Source organism: Miniopterus schreibersii, assembly GCF_964146895.1.
Source record: "Miniopterus schreibersii genome assembly, chromosome: 19".
In the NCBI taxonomy this organism is placed as follows: Eukaryota; Metazoa; Chordata; class Mammalia; order Chiroptera; family Miniopteridae; genus Miniopterus; species Miniopterus schreibersii.
Genome location: NC_138119.1, coordinates 33,245,310 through 33,263,878, shown reverse-complemented (window position 1 = coordinate 33,263,878; position 18,569 = coordinate 33,245,310). Strand labels below are relative to the sequence as shown.

Genomic DNA, 18,569 nt, shown 5'->3' with positions numbered 1-18,569 from the left:
AGCCTGAGGGGAGAAAGGCCAGGTGGGTGTGGCTGGGAGGGGAGTGGGCCCTGAGCTGGTGGTGACAGATGGGTGGACACAAAGAAGAGAGCTTCAGGGAAGACAGATGGATGGGGGAGGGAAGAGAAGAGGCTGGGCGTGTGTGTGCAGTGGTCGGAGGTCATAATCAGATCTGAGATGGGCTCTGAGCTGAGGAGAGGTGAGTGGAGAGGAAAGAAGAAAGGGGAAGCTGCCTTACGAGACAAAGGCTTCAAGGCTAGGGGCCAGGGGCAAGAGAGGGCTCAGGGGCTCAGGCGCCGAGAAGGGGGGCTTCCAGCCAGGCTGGCAGCAGAGACTGACAGATTGTGTAGTTAGCCAGAGTGGAGACCCGCTGTCACCTAGAGGCACAGAGAGGTGGAGAGGGAGAGAGACGAGACCGCGTGGAAGCAGGCAAGGAGAGAACCTCGAAGATGTAAGAAGATCCAAGACTTGAAGCTGCTCCCCAGGAACACAAGTGCTCCTGCTTACCTCGTTCCTGTGACCCAGAGCACAGCACCCCAGCCACGGGCCATCCCAGGAAGGGTCAGGCAGTGTGGCACAGCAAGGGTTAACACTGTCTGCTCTCCTTGCCAGCCGCTTGCCTGGTTGGGTCCCCAGGGCTCCCCACATATGTCACCCTCTCTCCTGCCAAACCCACTGCTTCCAAGCTCCTCAGGCCCTCCCCCACCCTTAAGGACCAGGCCTAGGCCCCAGGGTCTTCCCTACACACCAACCTTTCTTCCCAACATCCTACCTTGAAGCCTGTGTGGAAATGAAAAGAGACTGTACTGCCCTGGCCAGTGTGACTCAGTGGTTAGAGCGCCGGCCATGCACCGAAGGACCGCAGGTTCGATTCCCAGTCAAAGGCATGGACCTGGGTTGCAGGTTTGATCCCCAGCCCACTAGGGCACGTGCGGGAGGCAACCACTGTGTCTCACATCGATCTTTCTCTTTCTCTCTCTCCCCTCCACTCGCTTCCACTCTCTAAAAATCAATGGAAAAAATATCCTTGGGTGAGTATTAACAACAATAAAAGACTGTATTAGGCTGAAAAAGAGGACACCTAAAAGATACAAAATAACAATAACCATAGAGCCATCAGCACCCCCCTTCTTCAGGCCCTGCTCCTCCTGCCTCCTTACAGCAAAGACCCCCACACAACTCCAGGGTTCTCCTTTCCCCTCAGCCAGGGCTGCTGGCACCTGGGCCTGACCTCAGAGCCTCCCAGCCTCCCTCGATCATAATGCCCCGCATACATGTGTAGGAAACTCCTTGCCACCTTCAGATCGCTGTGCATGGATGTAAAGGTTGGGGGAGCACTTCACAATTCACCTGGCACTTTCCCATGCATTGTGTGATAAAAGCCCTATGTGGAAAGGAACACCGTCCCCACTTCACAGATGACAAAATCAGACTCAGTCAAGGTTAAGTGACTTGTTCAAGGTCACCAGGACTTAGACCCGGGTTTACTGGCCCCAAGTTCAGTACAATTAGTGGTTCCACCACTCCATGCTTTCAGCTCCTCTTTATCACAGACTTGTGTTCTCTTTAGCTGCTCCCAGAGGAGCAAAAATGGAGTCCCTGAGTGATGACTGGTCGGGGGCCCCAGAGTGCAGGATCCTGAGATGACAGATGCGGAGGAGGAGGTGGTGCCAGAGCACTCTCACCACCCCCCACCCCCACCACCCCGGGCCATTAAACCTCAGCTTGCACTGGGGAGAGCATGGGCTGGATATTTCAAGGCTGGAGGTTGCAGGGTCCAAGGATCTGAGCTATAGGGCCTGAAAGGAGGGAGTCTGGGTGCAGGGATCTGGTTGCTCCCTTCTCCACACCCCATTCCCTGCCACAGTTCCCTTCTGCTTCTAAAGTCTCTCTGGGTTCTGTTTCCCTTAGTGTCTTACCCTTTGGGGTCAGTAACAGGCCTTTATCTCTATAATTCTGTTCATGTGTCTCCCCACCCTGTCTCTCGCCTGGGGTATTTTTTTTGGTTTCTCCCAACTGTCTGGGTTCTGCCTCTCCCATGTCTGTATGTCTCCACCGTGTCTTGGGACTTTCCTCGGGAATCTCTCCCAGGATCAGTATCTAACTGTCCATTCCTGAACATCTCTGTTTCTCCAAGTCTGTATTTCTCCCAGGCCTGTGTCTCCATAATTGCCTCCTCTTTTCAGGTATCTCCCCATGTCCCTGCCCCACTCATATCTTGTATCTCTTGCGTCTCCCATAGAGCCTTGGCAACCTGGCAATTCTGCTCCCATCCTTTCTTTTTTATCTCCATTTCCCCTATGTCTCCATGTCCGCGTGACAAGTCTTCTCCATGACTGTTACCCAATGACTCTGTTTGCTCTTCTCCCTCCCTCCCTCCCTCCCTCCCTCCCTCCCTCCCTCCCTCCCTCCCTCCCTCCCTCCCTCCCTCTCCCTCTCTCTCCCTCCCTCTCTCTCTGTCTCAGTCTCTCCCCACATCTCTCCATTTCATCTGCTTCCTCTCCATCTTCCATTTGTCTGTTTCTCCCCTCTCCCTCATGGTATACTCGCCTGAGACTCTCAGTCTCCCAGTTTCTTGGACGGGATGGAGGGCAGGAGGGTGGGGGAGGTAGAATTGTTGTTGCTGGGGGCTCATTAGGTGGAGATTGGTTTTTAATCAGCACCATGGCAATGATGATGCAAGAACTGAGATGCCACCTGATCCCCTGCCCCCCCAACTCCCCTCCTCAAGCCTCCTTTCCCCTCCAGCTCAGCCCATCTGCTGGTGCCTGGGCACCTGTCTGGGCCTGCCCAGGTGGGAGTTGGCACCTCCCAGACCTAGGAGTGGAAAGGGTTGGGGGAGCTTCAGGAGGAATTGCAGGACTCCCCTTAGGGAATGCCTCACCCTGGAGAAAGCCCAGAAAAGATTGATCAGCAAGGGAAATGACAAATGCCTCCAATAGCCTAAAAGTGGGGTTGGTCCTACTAAGGTCCAGGCCTGTCACTTGCATTATCTTGCTTAATCTCCATGGCAACCTAAGAAGCAGCTAGAATTAACCCCATTTTACAGAAAAAGACAGTTGAGGCTCAAGATGTTATGATTTGTCAGAGGCCATACAGCTGACAGGCCCTTCTTCACTGTAGCACACTGTCCATGATTCCTTCTGGATGCTTGCAAAGGTTCAGTGAAGACATTCAACAGCTAAGTGCGGGAGAGAACTTCAGATACTGTGACCTAGCCCGTTGCCTCTCTGTGCTTCCCTTGGTCCCAGCTCCTGCCACTCCACAGCGCACACACAGACACGCACATGCAGCTGAGCTATTGATATGAACTTAATCAATGCCCATTTGCATATAATTTTGTATCTAGTTTTCTTATTGCTCATTAGATGCCCCAGTATATGTGAAGCCTGCCTGGGCTGCCCTGCCCTCCTGCCCAGTGTATTTCCCACCAGGGTTTTCCCCTCTCCTCCACTTTGCTCCTTTTAGCCCTGACTTTCCTCCTAAGAGTACCTTATTCCCAGTGGGTCAGGTTGGGATGGGCCGCCTAGAAAAACTCCTACGGGATCTGTCAGGAATCTGATCCTGCTTGCCCAGGTAATGGGGTAGGTGGGAGAATGGGGCTGGGATAATAAGGTGTGGGGTGATTGTGTTCCACAGTGATGAGGGCAGGGCCTGAATAGGAGCCACAGGCAGCGTGGCAAGGGGGCTGTTGTACCAGCTTTGTGAAGGGTGAGAGACTGGCGAGGACAAGGACTCTTGGGCCTCTTCTGCGTCTCAGTGCTGTCCACTTCGCTTTTCTAGATTTCCCCGTTAGTGCTCTGGAGAGCCTTCGTCCCAGGGAAAAGGAGACATGGGAAGGAGCTGTCAAAGTCATGCTGGGACTTAGGGTAGGACCATGCACTAAACCCGAGCTTGCTGAGGGTCTCTGTCCCTGCGGCCTCTGCCGAGAGACTGAGGGGTTCGTCTGTGATCCTGCCCTGGCTCTCGCCCCAGCCCCACCCCTTCCCCAGCTCTCCATTTCTTGCTTATGAAATATGCATGGAGAACAGATGTCCCTGCTCCCCTACTGCCTGCCCCCCCCAGGGCCAGCCCCCACCCCCAGCTCCCAGGGTGGGGGGGTTCCCAGGTCCCTCTGCCAATGGCTGCCTGGCCTGCCTGTTTAATATTGATGAGGGGGGAGCCTGGGCCAGCCAATGGAGAGCTGGGGGTGTGTGTGTGTATCTCCATATATATATACATAGGGCTGGGCCAGCTCAGGTGTGTATGTGTCTGTGGGTGCGTGCGAGTGTGTGCGTGTGTGCGCGTGAGTACTGGTGGCCCCAGTTCCTGGCCAAGCCCGCCCCTTCTGCCTGGGTCCTATATCCCCACTATGTGTACCCCTCTCGTCTGCCCTGGAGCCTGTATAGCCACGCCACGCTGCCCCTGAGAGCTCTAGAAAGCTGGTCACTAACTTTGCAGACGGATGAGCTCTGAGCAGCCAGAGGAGACTGGGGCTGTCAGCGCTGCCCCTGTCCTGCCAGCTTGGATCCCCTCACGGGGTCCTCCTAGGTAAAGGGGGAACCGTGGGCCGGGGAGGGGTGGGCGTGTCCCTCCCACTCTGGCTCAAGTCCCCTCCCAGAGCCTCCCTCTAGTTCTCTCTCTAGTGCGTTGTGTCTTTCCGCCCTGCACCTTCCTCTCACCCACTTCTCCCCTTCGATTCTGTGCCTACCTATTCTCAGCCGGGTTGGGGACGGCAGAAGTGGGGCAGGAAGTCATGTCCTGGATGCTTGGAAATGCTGCTGTCCTTGATCCTCGGAGCCTGGAAATTTGAAAGCAGAAGTGGATCTTGGGGTGAGGACTTGATGGGTAGATAGAAGCTGCTTCCAGGACTGGAGCTGGGAAGGACAGGGGGCCAGGTGGAGGTGGGGCAGGGGCAGGTTGGGAGCAGACAGGGGAAGGGAGGGCACGGCAAAGCGATCAGGGACGCAGGAACATGGGCACTGGACAGGGCGAGAATCAGGCTGTGATAGATGTGCTGAGAATCCCACAGCTGGACTCTGAAGCATGGGGGTGGGGAGTTGGGCAACTGAACATGTACCGGAAGGTGCTGACTGTGGGTCCTCCCACACTATTGCCATCCCCTCTTGTTCCTTCGGACCCCAGAATATGGAATGTGTTCTAAATTTCAGGACTAACCACCTTCTGTTTTGTGTTATTGTTGTGTGTGTATGTGTCAGTCAAATGATGACCTTGCACAGCACCCCCCCAGCTTAGTAACTATTTGTCGACTACGATTGAGCCTGTCTTCTGTGCAGTGGGGTAGGGCAAGCTTGGGGGTTCCTGACCCCTGTGAGAGTATCTGTCAGGCAGGAGAACCAAGGCTGATGAGGAAGGGTGATGGTGACTGTGAGGGAGCCTCAGTACTCCTGTTTCTGGCTGAGGTCTGGCTGAGCTCACAGTAAGTGGTCCACTGCTCCAGCTTAACACCCTCGAACGCAGAGCCCTTTCCCCAGCCTTCCCAGGCCGTGTTCCTGCTGCCTTGCCCTGGCCTCCTCTGATCCTAGGGACAAGCAAACCTTAGCCAAGGCCCATGATGGTGGCCCCAACAAGCTGTCCACACCCTCCTCTTCAGGCCATGTCTGAACTGACCTTGGGCTGTGGGACAGTGCCAAGCAGAAAGCTGATTATGTCCCCTTTCTCCAGCCTTCCTTGCAGATGAAGGTCTGAGGCTATTGAGATCAGAGCTAGAGGAAAGAGCAGGGGGATCATGGCCAGAGGAGGTACTTTCCCCTGACTCTAGTGGACAGGGTGGTAGGATCTGGTGTCTGTGGTGGCTGTGTTTGGGAGTGGGGTGTGGGCTGGGAGCCACTGAGCTGGGGCAGCTGTGCCAAGCTCCATATGTCCCAGTCCACTCTACAATGGGCAATCTGCGTGTTTATTCCAGCCTCCTCCCTGCCCCACCCCCCTACACACACACACACACACACACACACACACACACACACACACACTCGCGCATGGAGAAGGGCCCTGGGAGGGAGGGGATCACAGGGCCAAGGCTTGCAGTTCTCCCTTCACTGGTACAAGTTTAGAGTCACAGCCAACCTCTCTTGGAGCTATGGCTTCAGTGTTGCTCAGTTTTTTTCTTTTTCTTTTTTTGTTATTATTATTTTTTTAAATTATTGTGATAAAAAACACAACATAAAATTTACCATTTTAAGTGTGCAGTTCAGTAGTGTTAAGTATATTCACGTGGCCGTGAAACAGATCTCCAGAAATTTTCATCTTGCAAATCTGAAGCTCTATACCCATGGAACGCCTCCCCTTCCTGCCTCCCCCCGTAACCACCATTCTACTTTATGTTTTTGTGAAGATGACTGCTTAGACACCTTATTTAAGTGGAATCATACAATATGTCTTTTTTAAAAAAAATCCTCCTCACACCCAAGGACATGTTGAGAGAGAGAGAGAGGGAGAGAGAAACATCAATCTGTTGCCTCCCCACCCCAGCCTGGCTGGGGATTGAACCTGCAACCCAGGTACGTGCCCTGACTGGGAACTGAACCGGCAACCGCTCGGTGCCCAGGATGACGCTCGGCAAACTGAGCCACTCTGGCCAGGCTACAATATGTCTTTTTGTGACTGGCTTATTTTACTCAGCATAATGTCCTCAAGAGTCATCTATGTGGTAGCATGTGACAGGATTTCCTTCCTTTTTAAGGCTGAATAATAGCTGGCTGCGTATGTGCCACTCCTTCCTATTCACTCATCTGTCAGTGGACGTTCGGGTTGCTCCCGTATCTCGGCAGCTGGGAATGGTGCTGCAGGGACATTGAACGGCAGATGCTTACCTCTTCAAGATCTTGGTTTCAATTCTTTTTTTTTCTTTCTGATTTCAATTCTTTGGATATACATCTCTATACTGTTTTCAATAGTGGTTGCACCATTGCACAATCCCACTAACAGGGTCCAAGGGTCCCCAATTCTCCACATCCTCAACACTGGCTATTTTCTGTGTTTTGATAGCATCCGTCCTAATGGGTGCGAGGTGATATCTCAGTGTGGTTTTGATTTGCGTTTCTCTAATGACTAATCATGTTGAACTTCTTTGCATATATTTGTTGGTCATTTGTGTATCATCTTTGGAGAAATGTTTATTCAAGTCTTTTGCTCATGCTTTAATCAAGTTACTTGATCTTTTGTTGTTGAGGAGCAGTTCTTTATAATATTCTGCATTTTAACCCCTTGTCAAATAAATGATTTTCAAAATTTTTCTCCCGTTCTGTGGGAGCCCTTTCACTCTGTTGACTCTGTCCTTTGATGCACAAAAGTTTTTAATTCTGGTGCAGTCCTCTTTGTCTATTTTTGCTTTTGTTGCCTGTGCTTTTGGTGTCATATCTAAGAAATCATTGCCAAGTCCAATGTCATGAAAGTTTCCCCCCGTTTTCCTCTAGGAGTTATGTAGCTTTAGGACTTGCACTGAGATCTTCACTCCTCTTTCTCAGTTTTATCCTGCCCCATGTCCCCCTCATCACTTCTCCTTCCCTGCGGCTCACTTTCTGGACTCTCTCCCTTCTTGCCACCTTTCCTCCTACTCTTTTATGTGTCCGCCTCCCCTCTCTCCTGCTGTCCCCCTCCCCTGCCCCTCCCCTTGTTTCTGCCCTTCACCCCCACACTTACAGTGCCCCCCCCCAGCCCGTCTCAAACCTTCCTTACGCCCTCCTCACCTCTGAGCCGCCCTCCTTCCTCCCTATAAATTCCCTCTTCTCCATTTCAGGCTCCCAGTTGGAACCCTGACCATGGAACCCTGAAGTGGCTCTGACTTCTGCAGCTCAGTGGCAGACCCCACCACCCCAGGCCCTTCCTGCCTCTCCCACAACCAGCTCCCAGGCTCCCGGAGGGAGGGCTGGGGAGGGGACCCTGACCCCCCAGGGCAGGAGGCGTCCATCATGATGCTCAACTCAGACACCATGGAGCTGGACCTGCCTCCCACCCACTCGGAGCCCGAGTCAGGCTTCAGCGACTATGGGAGCGGGGCGGGCCCTGACGGGGCTGGGCCCAGGGGGCCCGGAGGGGGCCAGGCTCGCGGCCTGGAGCCAGGGGAGCCTGGCAGGAAAGACCTGCAGCACTTGAGCCGGGAGGAACGGAGGCGCAGGCGCCGGGCCACGGCCAAGTACCGCACAGCCCACGCCACGCGGGAGAGAATCCGCGTGGAGGCCTTCAACCTGGCCTTCGCTGAGCTGCGGAAGCTGCTGCCCACGCTGCCCCCGGACAAGAAGCTCTCCAAGATTGAGATCCTGCGCCTGGCCATCTGCTACATTTCCTACCTGAACCACGTGCTGGATGTCTGAGGCCTGGATGGCCCCCTCCCCGGGCCTCCTAGGTCCCTTCTCATTGCCTACTGGCTAGAACTGACATCTTTTTTCCTGAGCCCTGTACCCTGGCATGGGGACCCCCAGGCCCCAGGCCCAGGAAGAGTGTCCCACCCCCCGCTGGATGTGAAGGCAACTTTCTATTACCGACCCAGGCCTCCCAGGGCTCTTCTCATGGGCACCTTCTACAGTCTGTGGTTGGGCCCTGGCTGTTAGAATTGTCTGCCTGGGAGGTCAGTATACAGTCCTGGCTGGATTTACTAAGCCTACCACACATGGGTCCCCCCCTAGCTCTCTCAAAGGCTGCTGCCTCTTCTAGCCCAGGTACAAATTTTCAGAGGCCCAGACACCCCTGCTCTCCTCTTTCCACCCTGTTCCAGCTTCTCCTGCCCGAGGTAGGGAGGGAACATCAGAACAGGAAGGGGGGAGGCTGGGCTTAGGGTGAGATGGGCCTCTTCCTCCGAGATCTCAGTCTAGTTTGCAGACGGGCCTGTGGAGATAAGCCCGTGAGGGGAGTCTGAATAGATGAAATGAGGGGAAAAGTCTTCCTGTTTTCTATCTTGTTTCTGAGGATGCAGACCTTGGATCTTACTTGGTAGTGAGTGCCTTGCCCTCTCTGAGCTATTTGGCCCCCTTCCTGGGCCCCTCCCACTCCTACCTTCCCAGTTTTCTCCCTCCCTGGGTGTAGAGCTAGAGAAAGGGAAACCTAGATCCTGGGGTGGGGGATGATGTCCCCAAACTCATCCCAGGGAACAGGGGGGCCAGATCTCACATCTGCTTCCTTCATCCTATCCCACCATGAAATTGTGCAAACCACACCAGTTCCTCCCTTAGATGTGGGGGGTGCCCCATCATTGCCTTCTGGGAATGCTCAGCTCTCCTGGCCCAAGGGCCTGTTTATTACTCCCCCCTTCCTCCTTAAACTGCCTTCAGCATGGGAAGTGACCCCCACTCACCCCCCCTCCAGGCTTTCTCCCCCCACTACCCATGTAACTGAGCCCCATCTGCTCACTGGAGCTTAGGGTCAGCAGTAGAACGAGGGCCCTAGAACCTGTGTAGAAGAAAGGATCTCACTGCACTTACCATGCTCCTCCTCCCTCACACCAAACTCCTAGCTCTACAAGGATATTTATTTATGTATTTATTTATTCATCTATTTATTTACTTATTTATTTATAAATATTACTATTTATTGCCAAGTTGTGCACTTTGGGGTAGAGTGAGGAGGGTTCTGGAAGCCCTGGCCAGCTCTCTCTTGCTTTCTCCCTAATTACTCCCTTCCCTTTCGTGCTCCTTCTACTACTGCAGGTGTGTGTGGGGATCCCCTTTGCTCATTACACCCAAACCCCTTCCTCAGATCCATCTGTCTGACACCCTAGTGCTCTGGGATGGTGCCCCTCTCCCAGCTCCAGGGCTCCCAGATTCTTCCTCAGCTCCCTCCATCCCCAGACAACCCCACCCGGCCCCACCTGCCTCTTTTCTCTCTCTAGCCTCCCCCCATGACCCTTACTGCTTCCTAGTACCCCCAAGAGTGGGCCCTAGGGGTCTGTGTATGTCCTGTGTATGAATCCTTCTTGTTGCATTTCTGATTTCATACAAAAAGAAATATTAAAGCAACCTCTTCTGCCACAGGTATGCCTTGGATCATTTGATTAGGTTGGGAAGGTGGCCTGCAGGTTATGCTGGGGTGGACACAGAGGGTTCTAGGCCTTGATGGCTCTTCTGATGGGGTCATGAGAGCTCAGTCTGGTGGGTAAATGAAGACAGAAATAAGAAAGGGTCACAGAGAAAAGAGGTACAGAGGAAGGTGTAACACAGGTCCCAGACCTCCCCATAGACCCCATCTTGGCACTCATCGAGTGACACTTTCTGATCTCTCTGATGTGCTTCTGCTCCTGCTCTCTATGGGCCTGAGAAGGAGCTGAGTGTCCCAATGGAACCCAAGTTAAACATGTGTCTGTGGGCCCATGCCCTGGAAAAAGCCATGGCATGAAACATTGCCTTCCCTGTTATTGTCTCTAAGCTGGGTCAGCATTCCTTGCAATCTCAGTTCTTGGCTCATTTTGTATCCCCAACCTTAGGATACTGGGGAGAACATAGTGGAGGACCTAAGACTAAGAGAGTATTACAGAAAGGGATAAAAGGAGTGCTGAAGGAATACCAAAGGGATCCTGGAAGGCACCTAAAATCAACTTACAGATTAAGAAGCTAAAGCCCAGGGAGGAGGAGGGCTTTGCCTAAGGTCACACAGCTAGTTGTGGGCAGAGATAAAGTTCAAACCCAGGTTCTTTATGTTCTATACTGCCAAGGCCCCTCTGCCTCCCTGAAACGACCTGGCCTGACAGGTGGCGCTCTATGGACTCCATATTTTAACGGAACATTGATAAACTAGAGAGTATTCAGAGTTGTGTGGTCAGGAAGGCTAAAGGCCAGGAGACTACTTCACAGAAGGAATAGTTAAAAAACTAAGGATGTGTTTCTTTACAAGAGTAGGTTTAGGAGCAACATGCTACCATCTTCAAATATTGAAAAAACAACAACACACAGACATTCTGTATGGTCCAAGGAGTCAGAACCAAGATCACTTGAGGGTATTTTTTCCATTGATTTTTTAGAGAGAGTGGAAGGCAGGGGGAGAGAAAGAGAGAGAGAAACGTATTGATTGGTTGCCTCCTGCACGTGCCCTGACGGGTACCCCAACTGAACCAGTGACCGGTCAGTCCGCGGGCTGATGCTCTAACCACTGAGAAAAACCAGCTAGGGTATAGGGAAGAGATTATAACTGCAAGAAAAACTTAGCAACACCTGGAGCTGTCCCTCAGTGGAAGGGCCAGTCTCAAGGAGGAGGCATCCAAATAGACCAGCAGTGATACCACTGAGCACATTCCTGCCTAGGTGGTCTTAGATCCTTTTCAAACCTGAGGTCACCGGAGAAGGCTGAAGGCTGACAGCGGAAGGGAAATTCCAAGACGTCCTTCAGTTTCTGAAGGGTGCCATTGCCATCTGCAGTGAGCCCAGAATGAATGACATCAGCAGCAAGAAGGGTTTGAGTCAGACTTAGGGAGGAGAGTTAATTTCTTCCCTTCCCCGTCTGAGTTAGATTGAAATGTGCTCTCCCCCAGAACATGGCAAGAGGGAGGGCTGAACCGAGGCCAGGTAGGATCAGAGGACTACAAGGAGCAAGAGGGGGAAGGGAGCGCGGAAAGCATTCAGTCAGACACCTTTGTTTTTCCTGCTGTCCGCAAGGCTAATGGGACTCACACACAGTGGGGGACTGGGACTGGACCCTGGTTCTTCCAGTCCTGGCCCTGAGTGCTTTGTGCTCCCCCTGCACAGCAGCCATAGTCCCCTGAGCTCCCTGCCCCCCTCGCTCTTCGCTGCCTGGCTGGAAAGCAGAAGGGGTTACAGGGCCCCCTCCTTAGGGGTCCCTGAGGGCCTGGCGGTGGTGAGAGGTGGCAGCTGCAGCTGTTCTACTGCTAGCTCCGAATTTCTTCAGATAATCAATTGGCCTCGCTGTCGTTGGGCTCTGAAGGACAGGCAGGAAGGAGGTGGGAGGTGAGAGGGGGAAGGGAGAGGGACCCGGCGCTGGAGAGACGACTGTCAGTGAGATGGAGTCCCCGGGCCTGGCCGAGGGGCGATGGGAAAGTGAGAGCGCCAGGGCTAAGAGACATGGAGGAGGGAGGAAGGAAGGCTGGAAGGGCGGCCACCTTGGGCCCTCAGTTCACACCCTCCAACACCCAGCACGTGGGCCAGCGGGCAGAGGGAGGGGCAGTTTGGGGACCAGGCAGGGGGCTCTGGCTCCTCACCCCTCCCTCCCTTTTCTAGTCCCTTCTCATCAGGTCATGCCCCTTCCAGCTGTCCATGCCCTCCTCCGCCCCGGGTTACCACAGGCCGGATCCCCCAGACCTGTCTGTCATAATTGCTCCTCTCTGCCCTTTCTCAGCCAACCCCACCCCCAGTGATGGAGCAGATAGCAGGACCCCTGGGGGTTGAGAATGGTGGGGGGGGGACTCTTAGCCACTCCTTCCCCTCTCCTCCCACACACACACACACACACACACACACACACACACACATTTTGTGTAGCTGCCAGGCAGATGGCCCCTTTGTGCCCACACAATGGAGGCCCTGCCTGTGCCCCCTTCCTCGGTTCACCCAGCTTCCTTCTTCCTCTGTCCCCAGCCCCGGCCGCTGTCGCCCCCTCTCCCTCTCTGGAGAAGGCTCCTTCACCTTTGGGCCTTTTTCTTGGGTCCTCAAATCTGACTGGGTGAGGCTAGTGAGCAGGAGAAAGAGCTAACAGGAGGGTGACAGTCCTCCATGGCTTGCTTGGGGAGGGGCCGCAGGCACAGGCACGGGGACAAGGGAGGCGGCGAGGCTGGTGGCCCGCAGCAGCAGCGCTGCTGGACGGGGCGGGTGCTCAGCCGGCCCACAGAGCACCTGTGCGGCTGCGCTCCCACTCGCCTTTGCTCTTTGCGCCAGAAGGAGCGAGCCACACGCCTCCCTGGGACTCAACTTCCTCACCTGTAAACCCAGGAAGATGAGAAGCCCTGTCTCAGAGGGTGGCAGGAGGATGAGTGACTTCAGCCTGGTGCTGCTCAGCGCCATCCGTGGTCACCAAACGGCGTCTCAGGGCAGTGAGTTGCAGGCCAGCCCAACCCGCTGTACAGCTGGGGAACTGTACAAGGCGCTCAGGCGGGGCGGCAACGGGGCCTGCCATCCAGCCCCTGCGCCCCAGGCCAGCTGTGCTCTAGTGGGGGCCTATGCACCCCAGAGAGGGGGCCCTGGAATTAAGCCCCCCATGTGGGGTCCTGAGCATCAGTCACAAGTCCAACAGAAAACTCATGAGTCCTGATCACCTTGGAAACCAAGATAGAGTGGGAGAGGCTGTGGGAACACCAGAGGGGAAGCTCCCTTAGTTCAGTGTTTTCTGGAAAGTTGGGAAGAACCAAACTATGAAATCTGCTAAACTGAGGATGGACAAACTACAGCTGAGGAGACACACGAAGGGTGCTGAAAAGCAGAAAAGGAGGGAGGCCTGGGTTGGGGATGTGACTAGAAAATTGTGTTGATCTAACAACCTCTGGTCTTTGCTGGGCCAATCCCTCTCCTAAGCCAGTTTCTGTGAGCCTGGTCTGATTGCTTGTTGAACACTGCCCCCTGCTGGCCACATGCAGAGCCGTCCTCACTCTGCCCCCTTTCTGGCTGAGAGGGGCTAAGACACTGAAAGAGAAGACCCTCTGGGGACAGAGGGTGGTCGGGGGACCTGCCATCCAGAGTTTTTGTGAGAGGTCTCTTGAAGGTGAATGAGGGCTGATTGCTGACCAGGGATAAAGAGAAACCAGAGATCATTCACATATGTTAAAGGGCTATAATTTTCAGATAGATTTTTTTCCTGCCTTTGTCCATTTCATTTGGGGGGTGTGTGTGTGTGTGTGTGTGTGTGTGTGTGTGTGTGTGTGTGTGTGTGTGTTCTGTCTCTGGAGATGCTTGCCTCTTTCTGCGGTTGCTGTGTGTGTGTACATCAGTGTGTTGTTTTTGTGTGCATTTTTATGTAGGAATCTGAGTGACAGCTGCCAGGGTGGAAGCTGTTCCATTTTCTCTCCCCCTAGGAGCCCTTTCCTTGCATCTAGGTTTTCCTTCTGCCTTCCAGCTCCATCAACCACAGGGCTAGTTACAGGTTTTTGCCGGATTCTGCCTCACTTTGGACATCAAAAGCTCAGAGCCTTGCTTTGCTCTGACTTCACCTGGGTAAGTCCTACTCATCCTTCAAGACAACAGGGATATCCTCTCCTCCAGGACACCTCCCGACTTGGTGTGTCCTTCTTGGGCTCCTCCTGGCCCCCTTAGCTTTCTAAGAATTGTACTGACATCATCAGCGTGTTTCAGTGTGACCTGGCATGAGTTACGTAAAAATCTCTGAGCATTGGTTTTCTTATCAGAGACAACACGTAAGGCCCTTAGCCCATGCTAGTGCATAACGAAGCTCAGCACATGGTTAGTAGAGGACAATTATTGTTTTTCTTATCTCCCACTTCGATTTTTTCAGTTGTTCCAACATCCGTCTTCTACCGTGCACCTCGAGAACACAGATTTGTTCATATATTCCAATCCATTCGACATTTCCGATGGGGTTCTCCATCGGTATTTCCCTCCAGAAGCTGTGTCTTATCTCCTCACTTCACTGCGAGTCACAGGATTACTCACTTTAAAAAAGTTTTAAAAATTACTGGAATAATGTATGCCTATTGTAATAAATTCAAATAATACAAAAGTACACAGAGTTAAAAGTAAATGTATGACCCCTACATACCAATTATGTACACACCCCTCCCCAAAAGTAACCCATATTAACCACTTGGGCTGTGTCCTCCCAGAGTTTAGATTTTACAAATATATATAAGTATATAGGTGCATGCGTTTAAAATTGCATTGTAGCTCTGGCCGGTGTGGCTCAGTTGGTTGGGCGTCATCCTGTTCACCAGGAGGCTGTGGGTTGGATTCCCCGTCAAGGGCACCCGCTCAGGTTGTGAGCTCCATATCCCGTAGGGGGCAAGCAGGAGGCAGCCAATCGATGTTGTGCTCTCACATCGTTGTTTCTCTCTCTCCCTCTCCTTCCTCTCACTCTAAAAATCAATAAACTATTCTTTAAAAATAAATACATAAAAATAAAATTTTTTGTATATTTACTGTTAGACTTTGTTTACCTTAATATTTACTGCTCCTTACTTTCTGTTAACAATACATTATAAACATTTTTTTTATATCGGCATATCTTTTTGTTCTTTACAAAATTGAGCTGCTATGGTTAATTACATTATTTAATGTGGCACATTAAATAATTGGTCCATGCTTCCCTTTTATTACTGCCTCTTTTCCCGTCCCTGACCCTGATTTCCTTGCCACCCCTCCCAGAGGCATCTACTCATTTATTTAGTGCACTTCTTTGAATCTCCTTTTTATTTTTTTGCAATTAACTTAAATATATATATATCTTTATTGATTTCAGAGAGAAGAAGGGAGAGGGAGAGAGAGAGAAACATCCATGATGAGAGAGTCATTGATCGGCTGCCTCCTGCATGCCCCCAATATTGTGATGTTCATCTCATCCTGTTTCTTTTCCTTTTTCTTCTTACTAAACTTTGTGTTTTAAGATTATATTATGCTTTAATATACGAGATTGAATTTAAAACACTATATGTGGTGAATTAGTTCAGTTTTAACTACATATACCATGTGGTCATTTCACCATGTATTTATCATATAAGATTTTCCCCAATTCTTTACTGCAATGAGTATCCCTGAATATGACATTTTATGTATCCCTTTCAGGGTTATTTTTGTAATGTACTCATAAAAATGGAACTGGATTATAGACTTTAATACACATATGCAACTTTACTAAGGGCTTTTATTTTTTATTTGAAATTAAAACATTTTTAAATTCATCTTCATTGTTGAAAGTACTACAAATGTCCCCCTTTCCCCCCATTGATCCCCTCCACCCTGCCCCCTGCCCCCAGGCCTTCACCACACTATTGTCTGTGTCCATGGGTTATGCATATGTGCATATAAGTTCTTAGGTTAATCTCTCCCCACCCACCCACCAACCCTTGCCTCCCTCTGATATTCGTCGGTCTGTTACATGCTTCTATGCCTCTGGATCTATTTTGTTCATTGGTTTATTTTGTTCATTAGATTCCACATATGAGTAAGATCATATGATACTTGTCTTTCTCTGATTGACTTATTTCACTTAGCATAATACTCTCCAGGTCCCACCATGCTGTTTCAAAGGGTAAGGGATTCTTCTTTTTAATAGCTGCATAGTATTCCATGGTGTAAATGTCCAAGAAGATGCTTAATATGATTTCAGTCTTCTTGAACTTGTAGAGGCTTGTTTTGTGTCCTAACATGTGGTCTATCTTTGAGAATGTCCCATGTACGCTAGAGGAGAATGCATATTCTGCAGCTTTGGAGTGGGATGTTCTGTAAATTTCAATTAAATCCATCTGATCTAGTGTGTCATTCAGAGTCACTACTTTCTTGATTTTTTGTCTGGAAGACCTATCCAGTAAAGTCAGTGGGGTGTTAAAATTCCCTATTGTGACTGTATTGCTGGTGATCTCTCCTTTAAAGTTCTCCAAAAGTGTTTTTTGTTTGTTTGTTTGTTTTTTCTCAGCCTGTGTGAGTCTTTTTGTTCTGGGGTGGGTCTTTTGTAGACAGCATATATTTGGGTCTTGTTTTCTTATCCATTCAGCTACCCTAGGTCCTTTGATTGGAGCATTTAATTCACTTATATTTAAGGTGATTATTGATAGGTACTTATTATTGCCATTATATTTCTTTACAGTTACGTTTCTCATTTTCTCTACTTTAGCTTCTTATTACAGCAGTCCCTTGAACATTTCTTTTTTGTCTGGGAAGATCTTTATTTCATCTTCAATTTTGAATGATAGCCTTTCTGAATAGAGAATTGTTGCTTTCAGATCCTTGCTTTGCATTACCTTGAATACTTCATGCCATTCCCTTCTGGCCTGTAGAGTTTCTGATGAGAAGTCCGCTGACAGCCTTATGGGAGCTCCTTTGTAGGTAACACATTGCTCTTCCCTTGCTGCCTTTAAGATTCTCTCTTTGTCTTGAATTCTTGGCATTTTAATTATGACGTGTCTGGGCATGGGCCTCTTTCAATTCTTCTTGCTTGGGACTCTCTGTACCCCTTGAACTTGTGTGACTTTTTCCTTCTCCAGGTTAAGGAAGTTTTCTGCCCTTATTTCTTCAAACAGATTCTCTAACCCTTGCTTACTTTCTACATCTTCTGGCACTCCTATGATACAAATATTATTGTGTTTCATTTTGTCCCATAGCTCCCTTAGACTGTCCTCCTATTTTTTAATTGTTTTTTTCTTTTTGGTTCTCTGATTGAGTGATTTTTTTCTACCCTGTCTTCTAATTGGCTGATCCAATCCTCAGCTTCCACTAACTGCTGTTTATTCCTTGCAATGTTTTTTTTATTTCTACTATGTCCTTCTTAATTTCCTTCATAGTGATAGGGGCACTTATAATTTCCAAAGATTGAGCATCTGAATTAATCCAAAATATAATTATATTACTTATAAATTGTAAAACACATATACTTATATGAGCAGGGGTTTAAGTTTCTTTTTCCTTAAGTTTCTTTCTCCTAGGTTTTTGCTCCCATACACTCTCCTTGATTCTGGATGAAGCAGTTAAGGAGGTGACACAGCTATGAACAATGAGTCAAGATATCATCTTATTAAGACAACCAATATGCATGGTCAAGCTCACCCAACAAGGAGTCAAGATATCATCTCATGGAGACATTGCCAGATGACGTCTGAGAACTTCCAGGACTACACGTAGCTGCATTCCATTCCCAGCCTCAGTTTATCCCATTTCCCTATATAATCCTATCCCTCAGGCCACTCCTTAAGACAGGTTTTGATTTTTGTATGCTCCCTGTCTTTGTGGTTGGCCAACCTTCTCAATAAATGCCTTATATGATTCAACCCTGCCTCTGTTGAATTGGACACAGTGACAGGCAGCCTGGTAACAATAGTTTCCATTTCTTTTCTTATGCTGTTGAACATCCTTATGATCAGTATTCTGAACTCTATAACTAATAGATTGCTTATATCCATTTCATTTAGCTCTTCTTCTGGAGAATTCTCTTGTTCTTTCATTTGGGGCTTGTTTTTTGTCTCCCTATTTTGGCTGCCTATTTGGATTTGTTTCTATGTATTAGGTAGATATGCTAGGACTTCCAGTCTTTTGTATGGTGTTTGTTGCAGACCAATGTCAGATGCTGTGTGTGAACTGGCCTTGAGCACCCTGTTTGGAACTATCAGCAATCCACAGCTTGTGGTTCCTTCTTCTGGGGCTGGGGTGTATTTGGACAGGACCAAGATGCACCCCCAAGTTCTGTTTTTCTAAGCCTTGGGTCCAAAAGCAAATCAGGCAAGGACTCAAAGCATCCAGAGGCTGATATTCAGTCTCTTAATGAGCCTCAGGCTGTATAAACTCCACAGGATGGGGTGAGAGGTTTTCCAGCACTGTGGGGAAATTGCTTCTCCCCCTAGGCAAAAGCTGCATGGAAGGTAAATGTCTGCCTAAGAACGAGATCCTCTACCATATAGGGGAATGACTCAGCACAGGAATCCAGATGGTTGCCCTCTGATCTCTATTCCTCCAGCCAGCACCCCTGAGTTCTTCTCACAA

The 18,569-nt window shown here is 50.4% G+C and overlaps 1 protein-coding gene across 1 annotated transcript; it reads left to right on the top strand.

Annotated features, from left to right (window-relative positions):
• Positions 1-7,910: 7,910 nt before the first annotated feature.
• NHLH1 (nescient helix-loop-helix 1) lies at positions 7,911-8,312 on the top strand (the record flags this gene model as incomplete). Its single annotated transcript, XM_081121084.1, has 1 exon — positions 7,911-8,312. One exon carries the CDS (start codon positions 7,911-7,913, stop codon positions 8,310-8,312), a length of 402 nt encoding a protein of 133 aa, XP_080977210.1.
• Positions 8,313-18,569: the final 10,257 nt, after the last annotated feature.